The following is a 14660-nucleotide window of genomic DNA, read 5'->3' as shown; positions in this document are numbered from 1 at the left end:
AACAATGGACAATTCAGCTGACAACTACGTTTATCATTTTAAATCAAGCATAAGAGTTGCTTGCTAACCTAGTGTCCCCTAAGTGCTAAATTAAGTGAGAGAAAAGCAGAGCATACAATGTTGTCATACCCAACTCTGTATAACACTCCTCTCTTTGAGAACATTAACAAGTTGTTGTTTTTTTACTTCCTTTTTCCATCTACTTTAGTGGGAGAACAGTTGGTAATCACTTACATTAACAAGAGACTCCTTGAACTTGATGTGAAGTCTATAATTAGAAAGGGCAATGATGGCATCCTCAGCACGGCCCACATACTCTGTGCTTTCTCCATGAAGTTCAAGAAAAGGAACCTTCAAAACGAAGAAGAAACCTTTCAGAGTTCTAAAGCAGTAAAGCAAAGTCTTCAAGCACAGGCTGTCACTCAAAATACCTGTCACTCAAAATACAGTAAATAAATAAGGGACCTAAAGAGAATGACTTATATCAACATAATTCAAATATACCTGCTTATTCAAATTCTAGACTACTGACAGAGATCATCACCTCAAATAATGAATTCTCAGGAAATAAATCTTTCTAAAAAGAAGAGCTGTTTTCCAGCTTGCATTTCTACTATGTGTATGGTTTTGGGAAAAACAAAATTACACAGTGCATTACTTCAATCCATTAGCTCTGCTACATTGTTACTATGATGCTAAATACTTATTTTATAATCAAAATGGCCTGTAATTACCTGAAGATTCTCATCCTCCCGAATCAGCTGCTTCCTGGGAAAGATCTGATTGGCCTGGATACACTCAAGACTGTGCCGAGTCTCTTCATCCTGAAAAAATCCAAAACCTTTAAATAATTTCAAAGCTCTCAGCCATCCATGTTTTATTTTTCTGCCATGTCTAGTAGCATGATCACAACTGAGTCCAATTAGCAAGGTGAACAGGCAGGAAGCTCAAGGAAAAAATATTCATCCCCCAAGTGTTCCATCCAATATATTAGGTGTCTCTAATCAGAAAATACATGGATGCTAAGAACATTTTTACTAAAAGCACAAATAAGTTATTAGTACACTGTAAGAGAAACCAAGATAATTTTTTCTCTTTAAGTTATAACCTTAAATTCTTATTTCTGAAAGCTATATCCTGAATTACTTAAGAATGAAATGATGTGAGGTCTACAATTTGCTTCAAAGTAATTGGAAGGGGAAGAGTAAGAAGGGAGTGAGTGGGAAACAAATGAAACAGTATTATCCATGAGGGATAACTGAGAAAACTGGGAAAAGCAGGGGTTCACTAAACCATCGTGTCTACTTTGGTTAGATGTAAGATTTCCATAACGGAAAGGTTTCTTTAAAAATTTAAGTTTAGGGGATGCCTGGGTGGCTCAGTCAGTTAAGCGTCTGCCTTTGGCTCAGGTCATGATCCCAGGGTCCCGGGATCGAGTCCCACATTGGGCTCCCTGCTCAGCAGAGAGTCTGCTTCTCCCTCTGCCTGCTGCTCCCCTGCTTGTACTCGTTCTGACAAATAAATAAAATCTTTAAAAAAAAAATTTAAGTTTAGAAACTGAATCCTTCAAAAACTGAAAACGTGTGAACCACTGTCCCTAGTTTAATCTGCCTTATATTACAAAACAGATTTCTACTAAGACAATTTCAAAAAAAGCAAAATTCTACTCTAAATGGCACTTGAATTGAAATATAATGTGTATAAAAAAGTAGTCTTTTATATTATGAATTTTTATGGTTTAGGTAGACAGGAGAAAAGAAATCTACTGGAAAGCCTAACTGTAAATTATTATAGAATCTGTTTTATACAGCTCATTTTACAAGAGCAAAATATCATGTTCCTCTGACAGCAATCAGAATTATAAACACTAGTTAGTGGACAGTTCTACCTACATGTCCTGCTTAACACAATTCCAGAAATTCTTTAAATCTCCTCAAAGGAAAAGATAAATCCTACCTATAAATAACATCCTACCTATATATATCCTAGCTATAAAACCCACTTACAGTTTTACCTAATAGCAACCTTAATCATAAAACAATAACACTGTGGCTCTCAAAGTGAGGTCTACAGATTCTGAGATCCTTCCAGGGGCTCTATGTGGTCAGAAACATCTCCACATTAGTACTAAGACATTATCTGCCTTTTTTCACTGTATTGACATTTGTACTAACAGTACAAAAACTGATAAAAGTATTGGCACCTTAGTATAAGCTATGACACCAATTTCACTTAGGATGTCCTTGATAAAGCAGGGGGGAAATGATAAAATTTTTTAAAATCTTGACCCTTCAGTAAGTCTTTTTTTATACAGGAAATAACACCTCTGCCACATACTGATGTATTACGGTTGTCTCAAGGTAACGCATCTGTGCAGCTGTTTTAGTTACCAGCTGAACTAACCAGTTTTTTTCATTAAATACCATTCTAATTGAAAGAACTGACAAACTATAATTCAAACTTAAGCTGGCAGATTTTTTCCCTCCAAATGACATTATTAATTGCTAATGATAAAGCTTTTATGTGAAAATTCGAATCTTGGAAAACCCATCATCTGCTAAAATGAAGAACTTCACAGATTCCCAATACTTAAGCAGACTTTTCTGATGAAATCAGAGGTGATAGTACCAAATGTGATTTTTATTTTTACTTTTTTTAAAGATTTCATTTATTTATTTGTCAAAGAGAGAGAGAGTGAGCGCACCCGTGCACAAGCAGGGGGAAATGCAGGCAGAGGGAGAAGCAGGCTCCCACTGAGCAAGAAGCCCAATGCGGAACTCAATGTCAGGATCCTGGCATCATGACCCAAGCTGAAGGCAGATGCTTAACTGACTGAGCCACCCAGGCACCCCCCCAAATGTGATTTTTGGGCACCTGGGTGGGTCAGTCAGTTAAGCACCCAACTCTTGATCTCAGCTCAGGTCTTATCTCGGGATCGTGAGTTCAAAGCCCCACACTGGGCTCCATGCTGGGTGTGGAGCCTACTTAATAAAAAATAAAAGAACTTATATAGAGAAATATGTCTATATTTGGAAGATCTGCATTATTCAGTGAATGAACAATTATTTTCAAAATGACAAATGTATAATGTTACAAAATCATGCATGGATAAAAGATCCATTTAAAGTGCAAGACAGACCAATGGCTTTAAATGTAATAGAATACATTGGGGTGCCCAGGTGGTGCGGTAAGTTAAGTGTCTGACTCTTGATTTAAGCTTAGGTCATGATCTCAGGGTCGTGAGATCAAGCCCCATGTCCAGCTCCGCACTCAGCGCAGAGTCCACTTAGGACACTCTCTCCCTCTCCCACTGCCCCTCCCATCTAAAATAAATAAATCTTTAAAAAAATGTAACAATATAATAAGTTCACTGATATGGTTTCAGATTCCACATTACAACTAACCTTTACAGAAATATTACTTGTCAAAACAAAACAAAACAAATATTCCTTGTTTAGGTATAACAGAAGATTATATACAATATTCTCCAGTTGGAAAAACTATTAAAATATTTTTCTAACTACATATCTGTGTGAAGCTAGATTTACTTCATATATTTCAACATTTTTTTCAACAACATATTTTAACAAATTAAATGCAGAAGTAGATATGAGGATCTAGCTATCATCTATTAAGCAAAACATTAGAGATCTATAAAAATTTTAAAATAATGCCACTGTTTACATTATTTCTGAGTCAGAAAAAAGTTATTTTTATCAAAAATGTTATTTATGCTAACATTTAGTTGGTTATTATTTTTTTTAAGATTTTATTTTTAAGTAATCTCTACACCCAACATGGGGCTCAAACTCACAACCCCAAGATCAAGAGTTGCACGCTCTACTGAATGAGCCCACCAGGCACCCCAGTTACTGTTATTTTTAAACGAACATAAGAACACTTAAAAGACTTCTCAATTTTAAACCCCAGATTTAACTTCTAATAAAGTATATAGACAGACATACCCCATATAAACAAAATCTCTCTGGGGTCCTCAATAAGTTAGAATGTAAGAAGGGTTCCTCGAAGCAAAGAGTTGGAGAAATGTTGCTCTATCTACTACACTGCAACACTAAATACCATGCAACTGGTCTCATCTGAAGTCACACTTTCTCTAAAACCATTCTGCCAGCACTAATCTGTGACAAGAAGAGTCATAGAGAAATTGAATAGCAATCCCTCACCCATTACCACCATAAAATCAGTCTCTTGGCTGCTAGCTGACTGGGCCCATTCCATCCCCTCTAAGGAGCCACTTTATTTTGAGGCTTTTAAAGGTTTTACCAGCCTTTTAAAGGTTTGATATTTAAAACATAGAAATTACTGACTTCAAGTTCTAAAAATAAAACTGTAACAACTTTATAAGTGGTTCATGAAATCCAAAAAAAATTTACGAAACTTCAGTCATCATTAAATAAAGTCTTGCTATGTTTGAAAACAAATCATGTGTTTAATAGAGTCACATCCCTAAGGCTGTGAGGTATTCACCATGATGAATTAAGAAATTACGGCTGATAAGTAATTATAAAAGCAAAAGTATAAAAATCTATTCAGTTTCTTACAGCAAAAAAAAAAAAAGTCTAATTAAGGCAGTATATTTCAGTAAGGTTGATATCATGTTGCTTAGAGCCTCTAAAAACATAATTACTTGGGGTGTACAAAGGTTTGTAAAAAGGCTCCACTCCCATAAATACCAAAATAACTTGTTATATGAAGAGATCTGTGTCAATCTGTTCCATTTTATCCCTCTTCAGTCATTTCCTCCGAGGTCAATGACTGGGTGAAGGAATAACAAGGGACATAGTCATATTTGAAAGAAACTTATTTTTCTATGTTACCTTTTGTCTTTTTAACCAATTCTACTTCCATTCTTAAGAGGAAGCTCTTGACTCAAAGAACACTGAGTATTTACACTTAGAACTAAGAAAAGATATGAGGAATCTTGAATTTAGAAAGATTTTTCTCAGAAATCAATAGGGGAGAGGTAGGAAACACTATGAGGGGGAATGCTTTTAAAAATTATTACATAAAAGGGGCACCTGGGTATCTAGGTCGGTTAAGCGTTTGATTCTTGATTTTGGCTCAGGTTGTGATCTAGGGGGTCGTGAGATCAAGCCCTACGTGGGGCTCTGCACTCAGCGGGGAGCCTGTTTGAGATTCTCTCCCTCTCCCCCAGCTCCCTCTCTCTCTAATAAATATATCTTAAAAAAATTATTACATAAAAGCACACTGTAAACATGCCTCCCCAGCATCACATTAACTTTTTAACTCACACAAATATATAGGCCTAAACTTTTATTCTCTTCAAGATCATTTTACAGAGGCACTCATTTCTTCAAGTGATTACCGGACCTAGTTTTTTACTGACCTTTAGATAGCACAGAATTAAAATAATGTAGCAAGCTAAAAACAAAACCAAAAATGAGAAGCCATTATGAATCTATTCTTTCCAGCACATTCACTTGGGTGCTAATCCATGCCAATGTATATAACCAAATGTATATAGCCAGTGAAAACTGAAAATGGAATGAATGATTTTGAACATGAGAGAACAGAGAATTAAGTCAGCAAGACAAGATCATCAAGTAATTTTTCATAGTCAAATAAAATAAGTGCTCTTTTTAAAAGACTATCTCAATTCACATTACCTATAAGGTTTTAAGAGCTTATTTCCCCCTTGTACATAAATATGTATTTAATCACCAAGGATTTAAATTAACATTAGGACAAGCTACTGACATCCTAAAAGAATGGTGTTTCAAAAAAACATTATCTAGCTAACACGTAAGTTGAATTAACTGCCTAATTCATTATAGTTTTTAAGTTTCATGGGTAAAAAAGGTCAAATTGAGATGGCTGATAGAGCAAGGAGCTGGAAGGAGACAAAGGGAAGGAAGAAACAGACTGGCAAGTCTTGGCCTCATAAGAGGCTTGCAAAATTTCTCCCAGGCTACAGGTAGTAATTTATTAGTACTAGCGAGCATGTATTCCACATGGTCGATTTCCTGGTATTGCTGAGCAACACCAGGCATTGCGGAATCTGGCACTTCTTAGTCTCTACCAGTTCCATAATGTTGGTGGGGCTACCTACAAAATCTTGAAAAGGGATTAGTCACCACAGTTCCAGGCCAGTTTCTGCTATTGGCTTTTGCAGGTAAGAGAGGTAATCCATGCCTTAGAGGGGAAATCAACTTACAAATAAATATTTAAAGAACACAGGAAGCAGAGACTGCCAACAAGTCAAAATGCCTATTAACTAAGTTCATATACAATGTTCCAGGATTAAAAAAAAAAAATCTACTGCTGAGAATAAAGTATGTGTAGAAATATTGGACAAAATGTAAAAATGAAAATATCCGTCTCAATGTCAATTCCAGTCATTATTCTTAAGACTGGTATTGAAGGCCATCAAAAATACAAATTTCTCTTGATAAAATGCTTGGGATTTGTTTCAAAATAATGCAAGAGTCGACAGTGAGGAAGTCAGAAGAACAAGTATGGCCATGAATTAATAATTACTGCAGTGGATTGATCATACAATGGTTCACTGTACTATTCTCTTTGTACAAGCTTGAGATTTTCCATAATAAACCATGAAAACATATTCTAATGCTTAACTTCCCAAAAAGACTTCAATCTCATTTAAGAATCTTTACAAGCATGAGAGAGAGGATGTTACTCAAATCAGTACAGACGTACACATTTTAAAAAAGAAAATTCGGGGCACCTGGGTGGATCAGTCAATTAAGTGTCTGCCTTTGGCTCAGGTCATGATCCCTGGGTCTGGGGATCGAGCCCTGCATCGGGCTCCTTGCTCAGCAGGGCGCCTGCTTCTCCCTCTCCCTGCTGCCCCACCCCCCCGCTTATGCTGTCAAATAAATAAATAAAATCTTTAAAAAAAAAATTCAGTACTCCTGAATGCACTACACAAAAAATAACGATTAAGCATATATGACCTAAATGCTGAAACAATGTATCAATTAATTGATATTAATTAAATCAATGGTTCAACAAATTGCAAAATGTTATACAGCTAGCAAAATGAACATTAGGAATCCAATGAATCAACATGGGAAAATGTTTAATTCCTTTAGTGAAATAAGCAAAATAGAAATTTAATTTTGCTTTAATTCCAAATACATAAAAAATATGTATGTAGACATGAGCTAGGTAAAGGAATACAATCATGGGTGGTAGAATTATCAATGAGTATTTGTAAAAACCTGTTATAATGTTACTTTATGAGAAATTAAAAAAAAAAAAAAAAAAAAGACACATGGCCATACTGCTCCCCAACTACAGCACACAAAAGCTTCTCCAGACTGCACCAGAAGACTATCCGCAGGGCACCAACAGAGACCCCAGCACCAGGACGAGGACCACACTGTTGCTAGCTACATGGTATACAATAAAGGACAGCCCCTCAGTGCAGAACAGAGCTGCTTTTATAAGACTGTCATTTGTTATTCATTAGCATTGGCATACATACAATATAAATATTAGGCAAACACTTTTTCAATTCATTAAAAACTCTGTGGGAAAACCAATAAAATAAAATGTAGTCTAGAGAAATAATATTAAAAGTTCATCAGTGTTTGGATATAGGATATATCAAAAAGTTGTTATACCCACAAACTAAGAAAAAACTGGCCCAGCTTCAAAATGAAAGCAGTTACCTTTCTCCTTCTTTTAATATGACATTTCTGCACAACTAGTTTTTCTGTTGTGTTTTAGTTTGTTTTTAATTTTCAAAAGCATTTTCCACCCATGTCCCTAATGAAGCTTGAAATTAACATGGCCTTTTCAATTCCTTCTTTGTGCGCCAGCATGAAACAGAGTTTGGATCTAGGAAACATAACAAGGTAGAAGCAGGACAATATTACAGAGCACCATTTCTTTTTTAAGCCTTGAAGCACTGTTTACATATGCTCAGGATTGATAGAAATGTGGTTGGCTCATTGCTCCATCTTCTCTGCTTGGACTGAGGCCTAAAAGGCCCACAAGTCACTGAAATGGCCATTATATGCTCTTTTTAGTCAAAGATGTAGGCAGGGGTGTGCAAAGCTGCTTCACCTTCTTTGGGATAAAAAATACTGTCTTAAAAAGACAGAAAGGGAAAGGCAGGGATTTACTTCTATCCAGAAAGGTGAATTCATAAAGAATATGTGTATGACCATATCATAGTTCTTCTACGCACACACCAAACAAACACACACACACACACACACACACACACACACACACACACACGGTTTTCACTACATCTTGCTTCCTAGAAAAGGATTAAGAAACCTAGAATCCAAGAACCATGAATTTTAGTCTTGATTCCATTTATTACCTGACTGAAAAGTAACAGACAATATATTAATTCACAGGATTAAATAAACTATTCTAAAACACTAAAATACTCCATTATTACTAAATAAACAATAAAAGAAAGGTAACAACAAGAGAGTTCAGGAAAAGAAAAGTAAAACGATTTACAAAAACAAAAATGTATGGACCTACCAGTGTTCACTTAATTTCAGGATAGAGTTCAATTCCAATTTTCTTGTTACTTCTTCAAGTTACTTACCATGACAGGAGGCCCAGATTAGGAGGAGAAATCCCCGTCCCTTCTTCAGTGTCTGGCAAGGCTTTTCTTTCCTTTACACCTGGATCTTTAAAAAGAAAAGAAAAAAAAAAAAAAAGGACAAAATTGGCAATTTTCCCCCTACTAGGCCATATTCTAATTAAAGAACTACACATACACGGACCTGCAGACCTGAACAGAGTCACCCAAGAACAAGTTAAATATCACCCAGCCAATTCCCACTAGTTAAATCCAAACTCCATAATGCCTTTGTGAAAATCCTCATGGTCCTAACCTATTTGAGCAAAAACGTAGCAAAAACTCATGTTCCTAATGTTGATAGTAAAATGAAAAATGTTATAAACTTTGGATAAAATAAAGATTAAAACCAACCTGCAAATGCAAAAACAATATTCCTGTAATATTATAGGATGTTTCTGTGCTAATCTATAAATTCAAAATGGATCTCCCTATCTGTGAGAACCAAACTGGCTTAGTAAGCAAAATATGAAAAACACTGCCTTACTGCCCCAATATTCTATGCTCATCTGAAAAGTCACATAATAAAAAAGACTGAAATACTGATACATGATACAATGTGAACAAACTGTGAGACTATTATACTAAGTGAAAAAAGCCAGGCAAAAAAACTCATTATTACATACTACCATTTATATGAAACGTCCAGAACAGGTAAATCCATAAAGACAGAAAGTAGATTAGTGGTTATCAGGGATTAGGATGAGGATGGAATAGGGAGTAACTGCTCATGGATACAGGGTATCTCTGTGGGGTGATAAAAATGTGTTTAGCACAACATTTTATACATTCTAAAAACCCCTGAACTATAAACTTTAAAATTCAAGTTTCATGTGATATGAATTATAGTTCAATTTTTTAAAAAATGTAGTTAGGGGTGCCTGACTGGCTCAGTCGATGGAGCGTGCAACTCTTATCTCAGGGTTGTGGGTTTAAGCCCCACACTGGGTGTAGAGAGTACTTAAAAATAAAATCTTTTAAAAAAAAAATAAAAAGAATTTTTAAAACCGTAAAGAGTGTGCATATAATCAAACTCTTCATAAAACACTAAAAATATAATCTTACAGCAAAAAAGTTACGGGACTAATTCAGCAGCAATAAGCTTTCTAAGCACCTATAATATGGTCTCTAAAGACTAATTTCTACTGCAACTTGGTAGAAGTGTCAATGTTCTGTAATTTAAAAGGTAAATTAAAAATACACATAAGCATTATTTGTATTAATTCTGAATCATGTTTGTACATACACAGAAAAATGACACAGGAAATTTTATCAATGGTTACCCCTCTAAGAAAGAGAAGTGGGAGTGAGGATTTTCAGTTTTTACACTTTCAATTATTTTACATTTGTAATTAGGAAAATAAACTTTTACAAAGAAGTTTTTTAAAAAAGAAACTCAGAATAATATTACATAAAAGGTTTTCACTTAATCTAAGGCAGAGTGTGAAGATAACACCTCAATCAAAAAAACAGTAAGAAATGTAGGGGCGCCTGGGTGGCTCAGTCGGTTAAGCATCAGACTCTTGATTTTGGCTCAGGTCATGACCTCAGGGTCCTGGGATCAAGCACTGTGTTGGGTTCTGTGCTTGGCAGGAAGTCTGCTTGAGGATTCTCTCCCTCTGCCCCTCCTCCAACTCCCACTCTCTCATTCTTCCTCTCTAAAATAAATTAAATTTAAAAAAACAATAAGAGGTATAGAGCAATGGCTCTATAGGCAGATGACATATGAGTTCTGAGTCTGCCATATTACTAACTCTGTGACCTTGAGAGCAAGTCATACTAACCTTTCCAAGCCTGTTTCTTCATCTATAAATAAAAATTAAAAACTGCATGAAATAATTGTGAGGGGTAAAGGATAATGCATATGGTGTGCTTAGTTTAGTTATTGACATATAGAAATAAGCACCTTTTAAATCATTAACTAAGATATTCCATTACATACAAAGAACTTGGATAGGACAGTCCCCACCACTGTCCTTTTTTTTAAACATACATACACACACACACACACACACACACACACACTTACTTCTGAACTTTTTTTTTTAAGGATTTTATTTTTTTTATTTGAGAGAGAGAGACAGAGCATAAGTGGAGAGAGGGGCAGAGGGAGAGGGAGCAGGAGACTCCTCGATGAGCAGAGAGCCCGATGCGGGGCTTGATCCCAACATCCTGAGGTCATGACCTGAGCTGAACACAGACACTTAACCACCTAAGCCACCCAGGCACCCCATTTCTGAACCATTTAATTGAGAGCTGTGGTGGTGCTTGGTGGTGCAGTCAGTTAAGCATCTGACTCTTGGTTTTAGCTCAGGTCCTGATCTCAGGGTCGTGAGACTGAGCCCCGCACTGGGCTCCATGCTTAGCGCGGAATCTGCTTAAGACTCTCTCTCCCTCTCTCTCTCTGCCCCTCCCACCCTTCTCTCTTGCTCTCCCTAAAATAAATCTTTTTAAAAAATGAGAGTTGTATACACCATGTCTCTGTACTCATTACTTTAGTATATACTTCCTAATAATCACAGTATTAGTTTCAAAACTTAGAAAATTTAACACTGATATAGTACATTAATCTACCTTCTATATTCCAATTTGGTCAACTTAACCAATTTTATCCTTCACATTAATTTTTTCCCTTAACAAAGGATCCAGTCTAGGATCAATCTAGTCCTATCTATCCCTTGAGTCTCTTTTAATCTAGGACCCATATTATGCTAATTCAAATAATGTTTCCTGGCATCAAGATTAATTTAATAATCTCACATCTTTCCCTCTAAACCTAGACCAGGTTTCTTAAGAATGTAGTATTTTTTAAAAATGTAACACTTTAGGGGCACCTGGGTGGCTCAGTCAGTTGGGCATCTGCCTTCTGCTTGGGTTGTGATCCCAGGGTCCTAGAATCAGGCCCTGTGTCAGGCTACCTGCTCCACAGGAAGCCAGCTTCTCCCTCTGCCTCTCTCTTTCTGTGTGTGTGTGTCTCTCATGAATAAATACATTTTAAAAATCTTAAAAAAAAAAAAAAAAAAGTAACACTTTAATTCATTGTTTTCCAAATACAGGTCTTAGGTGCCTTAACTCTCAAGTCAATAATGATTCTAAAGTTAAAAATCAATGAACACTTACATTACTATGCCAATGTAAAAATTAAACCTGAAGAGCCACGTAATACATTAGGATTACATTTCCTTCTTTAAAGGTCTAATATGGACCCACTGGGCCAAATGAAGGATAAGATTCTTATTTTAAGCATCAAAATCAAATGACTGCTCTTTTCTTAATATATGCGTGAGAATTTGAGAGCTAGGATCTGCAGGTTTCCCTGGGCTCCATCATCAGAACCACCCAATAGATGCAACTTCTAAGAAATCTTTACAAAAGTAAAACACCATTTAATCTTCCTAGTGAACATGGCAGCTCATCTTTCAGGCACCTGTGAAGGAGAAATTACCCAATTTCTTTCTCAATAACTAAAATTTACACTCACTATATATATATATATATATTCTGTATATATATTTACAATAACTCAACCACATAAGATACTGAGCAACTCAGACTATAAGGTCACAGATTATATATATCATATAAATGTTTCATTATACAGAAAGAAGGAAAAAAACAGTACCCTGAATCAACAAGATTATAACTAATCCCTACTAAATTAAAAATTAGACGATAATTTCCTAAATTAAACAGATGGCACAAAACCTATTTCCCCTTTTTCTTACCAAACACATACCCACACCCACCAAAAACAAAAATCCTACTTAAAATCAAATTATAGTTAGAAATACTATCATCCCAGGACTCTGGAAATGTCTGTGTGAATTGAAAATTCAAATATGAGCATAGTTTTTGCATTCAAGGTGTTCATACTCTCATGGGGACAACAAACAGATAACTAATAAGGCAGAAGGTGGAAAGAGATACAGAAATAGAACTCCATGAGGATGCAAAAGACAGAAGCAGCTTCTGGTCTGGGCACTCAAAGAAGGCTCTCTGGAACAACTGAGCTTTTTAATAGTTGAGCTGGTCAGATTCTGAGCTACTGAGACAGAGGGAACAGGAATTGCACAAGCAAAGAACGAGACCCCCCCCCAAAAAAACAAAACAAAACAAAAAAAACACACACACACACACAAAAAACCAACTATACTGGAGAGTACTCGAGGGAAAGTAGGTCAATGTGGCTATAGCAAAAGGTGCCCCAGGTGTATGGGGGAAATGGGTGACTAGGTGCAGGGGATGTGTTTAAGCCCACTCGTCAAGAGCCTAAAATGCCATGCTAATGAGCTTGGTCCTTATTCTGGAGGCAATGTAAAGCTAATGGTTGCAGAACAAGGTACGGATGTGGATCTAGAAAGTTAAAACTAAAGCAACAACTTCTCTTTTCAATAAAATTAGATTATGATTTCCTAAATTAAACAGATGGCAGAAACAGGAGGCAGTAATGAAGACTAAACGGTCATAGATACGCACAAGTCTGTAAAAAGAAGAACAGGGATTAATAACCACATTGGGGACAGGATTAAATTTTTTAGAACTTCTTTTCTACTTACACATTAGTACCACTAAGTCTAGTAATGAGGCCTTTTTATATAGGTATGTAACAAGTTAAGAAAACTCAAAACAAGAATCAAGTTTTAATTTAAAAGAATTCCATGTTGTTAAGAACCGTCTATTCTAAACAAAATATTAGGGCTACAACTCATTTAGTCTCAAATACAAGTTTCCAAGTACAGTATACTATATTATGGTAAATTATATATGGAAAAAATAATCTGCCTTGAACCCTAGTGAAAAAAAAATCATACTTAGAGATTTAACATTGAAGTGAACATGTAAGAGCTCATCTAAGTAATTATGCACATGGACAAACAGACCCCCACACACACAATTTATCTGTAAATTAGTTTCTGCTGCTCAAAACAGCAAAAGTGGTGGAAGAGGTACAACAAACTTACCAAGTGAAGTTTGTCCCAAGAACTTTCTCTATTAGAAGGTTTCACAAGTCAATCTGCAAAAGAAAAACCAGTAGTTTTACAAATATCCTAAGAATCAAGTTAAGCCACTTAGATCTCCCCACAAGACTTTTCTCTACAAGTTAGAATGCTGTGACAATATATTATTTTTTAAATCATTACAATGTTGACTATTTAGTCAACAGATTTTAGAATGTTTAATTGCCCAAAATTAGTCCAGTCAGGCATCATCATGCCTTTAGAAACTACAGAACTTTCCAGGAACCTAAGATACTCCTACTTAAGGGTTTTTCTCAGTCAATCATCATTTCTGGTGGCTTCTCAGCTAAACCTCTGCCACTACATGAACCAGTACTTTAAAGAACAAAGATCAGAGAGCTTGACTTAGAGTTGGTAATGTAAGGTGTTTCGTACACAGAACTGGCTTCTACCAAGGAATCTTTTATGTGTAAGAAAAAATTCAGGGCGGAAGGAGTATGATCTAAACACAAATAATTCTTGTCACAACGAGGCAACAATCTGACCTTCACAGAGATAAAAGACCTAATTGATTTTTTTTTTTTTTTAAGATTTATTTGAGAGAGAGAGAGAAAGAGCATGAGCAAGCAGGGGGAAGGGCAGAGGGAGAGAGAGAGGGAGAATCTCAAGCAGACTCCCCGCTGAGCACCGACTAAGCCACCCAGGTGCCCCTATGAGCTGAGGCCTTTGTAATGATTTCTCTCAGTATGTGCAGACAACTCATTCTTTTGGGCTGATACATGACATGAAGTCACATAAATAAAACTGTATAAAATATTAAAATCCTAAAATTAAGGAATCAGTCAACATAGCACATTACATCCATAACTTCCAGAAAAAAATTTTTAACTGAGCAAGTACCATAAAAGAGAGGCTAAATATGCAATAATAAAGTGTTTTAACCATTTTACAAGTAGAATTTTTTGTCTCCCGTAACTTTTAAATTTTGTAACTTAGAGGCCATATTAACCACATACTATATGGGAAATAAAGCTATTCATAATTTACAACTTGAGGTACAAACCATATTAAGTATCAAGTTTAGTCTTATT

At 35.8% G+C, this 14660-nt stretch overlaps 1 protein-coding gene across 25 annotated transcripts in view; it reads right to left on the bottom strand.

Moving 5' to 3' along the window:
• Positions 1-14660, bottom strand: part of MTMR3 (myotubularin related protein 3) — a 137487-nt gene that overhangs the window by 43454 nt on the left and 79373 nt on the right. For all 25 annotated transcript variants that reach the window (XM_044379002.3, XM_048221279.2, XM_026484787.4 and 22 more), the window contains 4 exons: positions 13573-13625; positions 8576-8660; positions 735-824; positions 235-351 (listed from right to left, as the gene is read on the bottom strand). In XM_044379002.3, coding sequence (XP_044234937.1) covers positions 235-351; positions 735-824; positions 8576-8578 — 210 coding nt within the window. In that variant the 5' untranslated portion in view covers positions 8579-8660; positions 13573-13625. The remainder of the gene's footprint in view (positions 1-234; positions 352-734; positions 825-8575; positions 8661-13572; positions 13626-14660) is intronic.

The sequence above is a fragment of the Ursus arctos genome, unplaced genomic scaffold (assembly GCF_023065955.2).
Source record: "Ursus arctos isolate Adak ecotype North America unplaced genomic scaffold, UrsArc2.0 scaffold_34, whole genome shotgun sequence".
Lineage (NCBI taxonomy): Eukaryota > Metazoa > Chordata > Mammalia > Carnivora > Ursidae > Ursus > Ursus arctos.
This window is presented reverse-complemented; position numbering and strand designations above follow the sequence as displayed.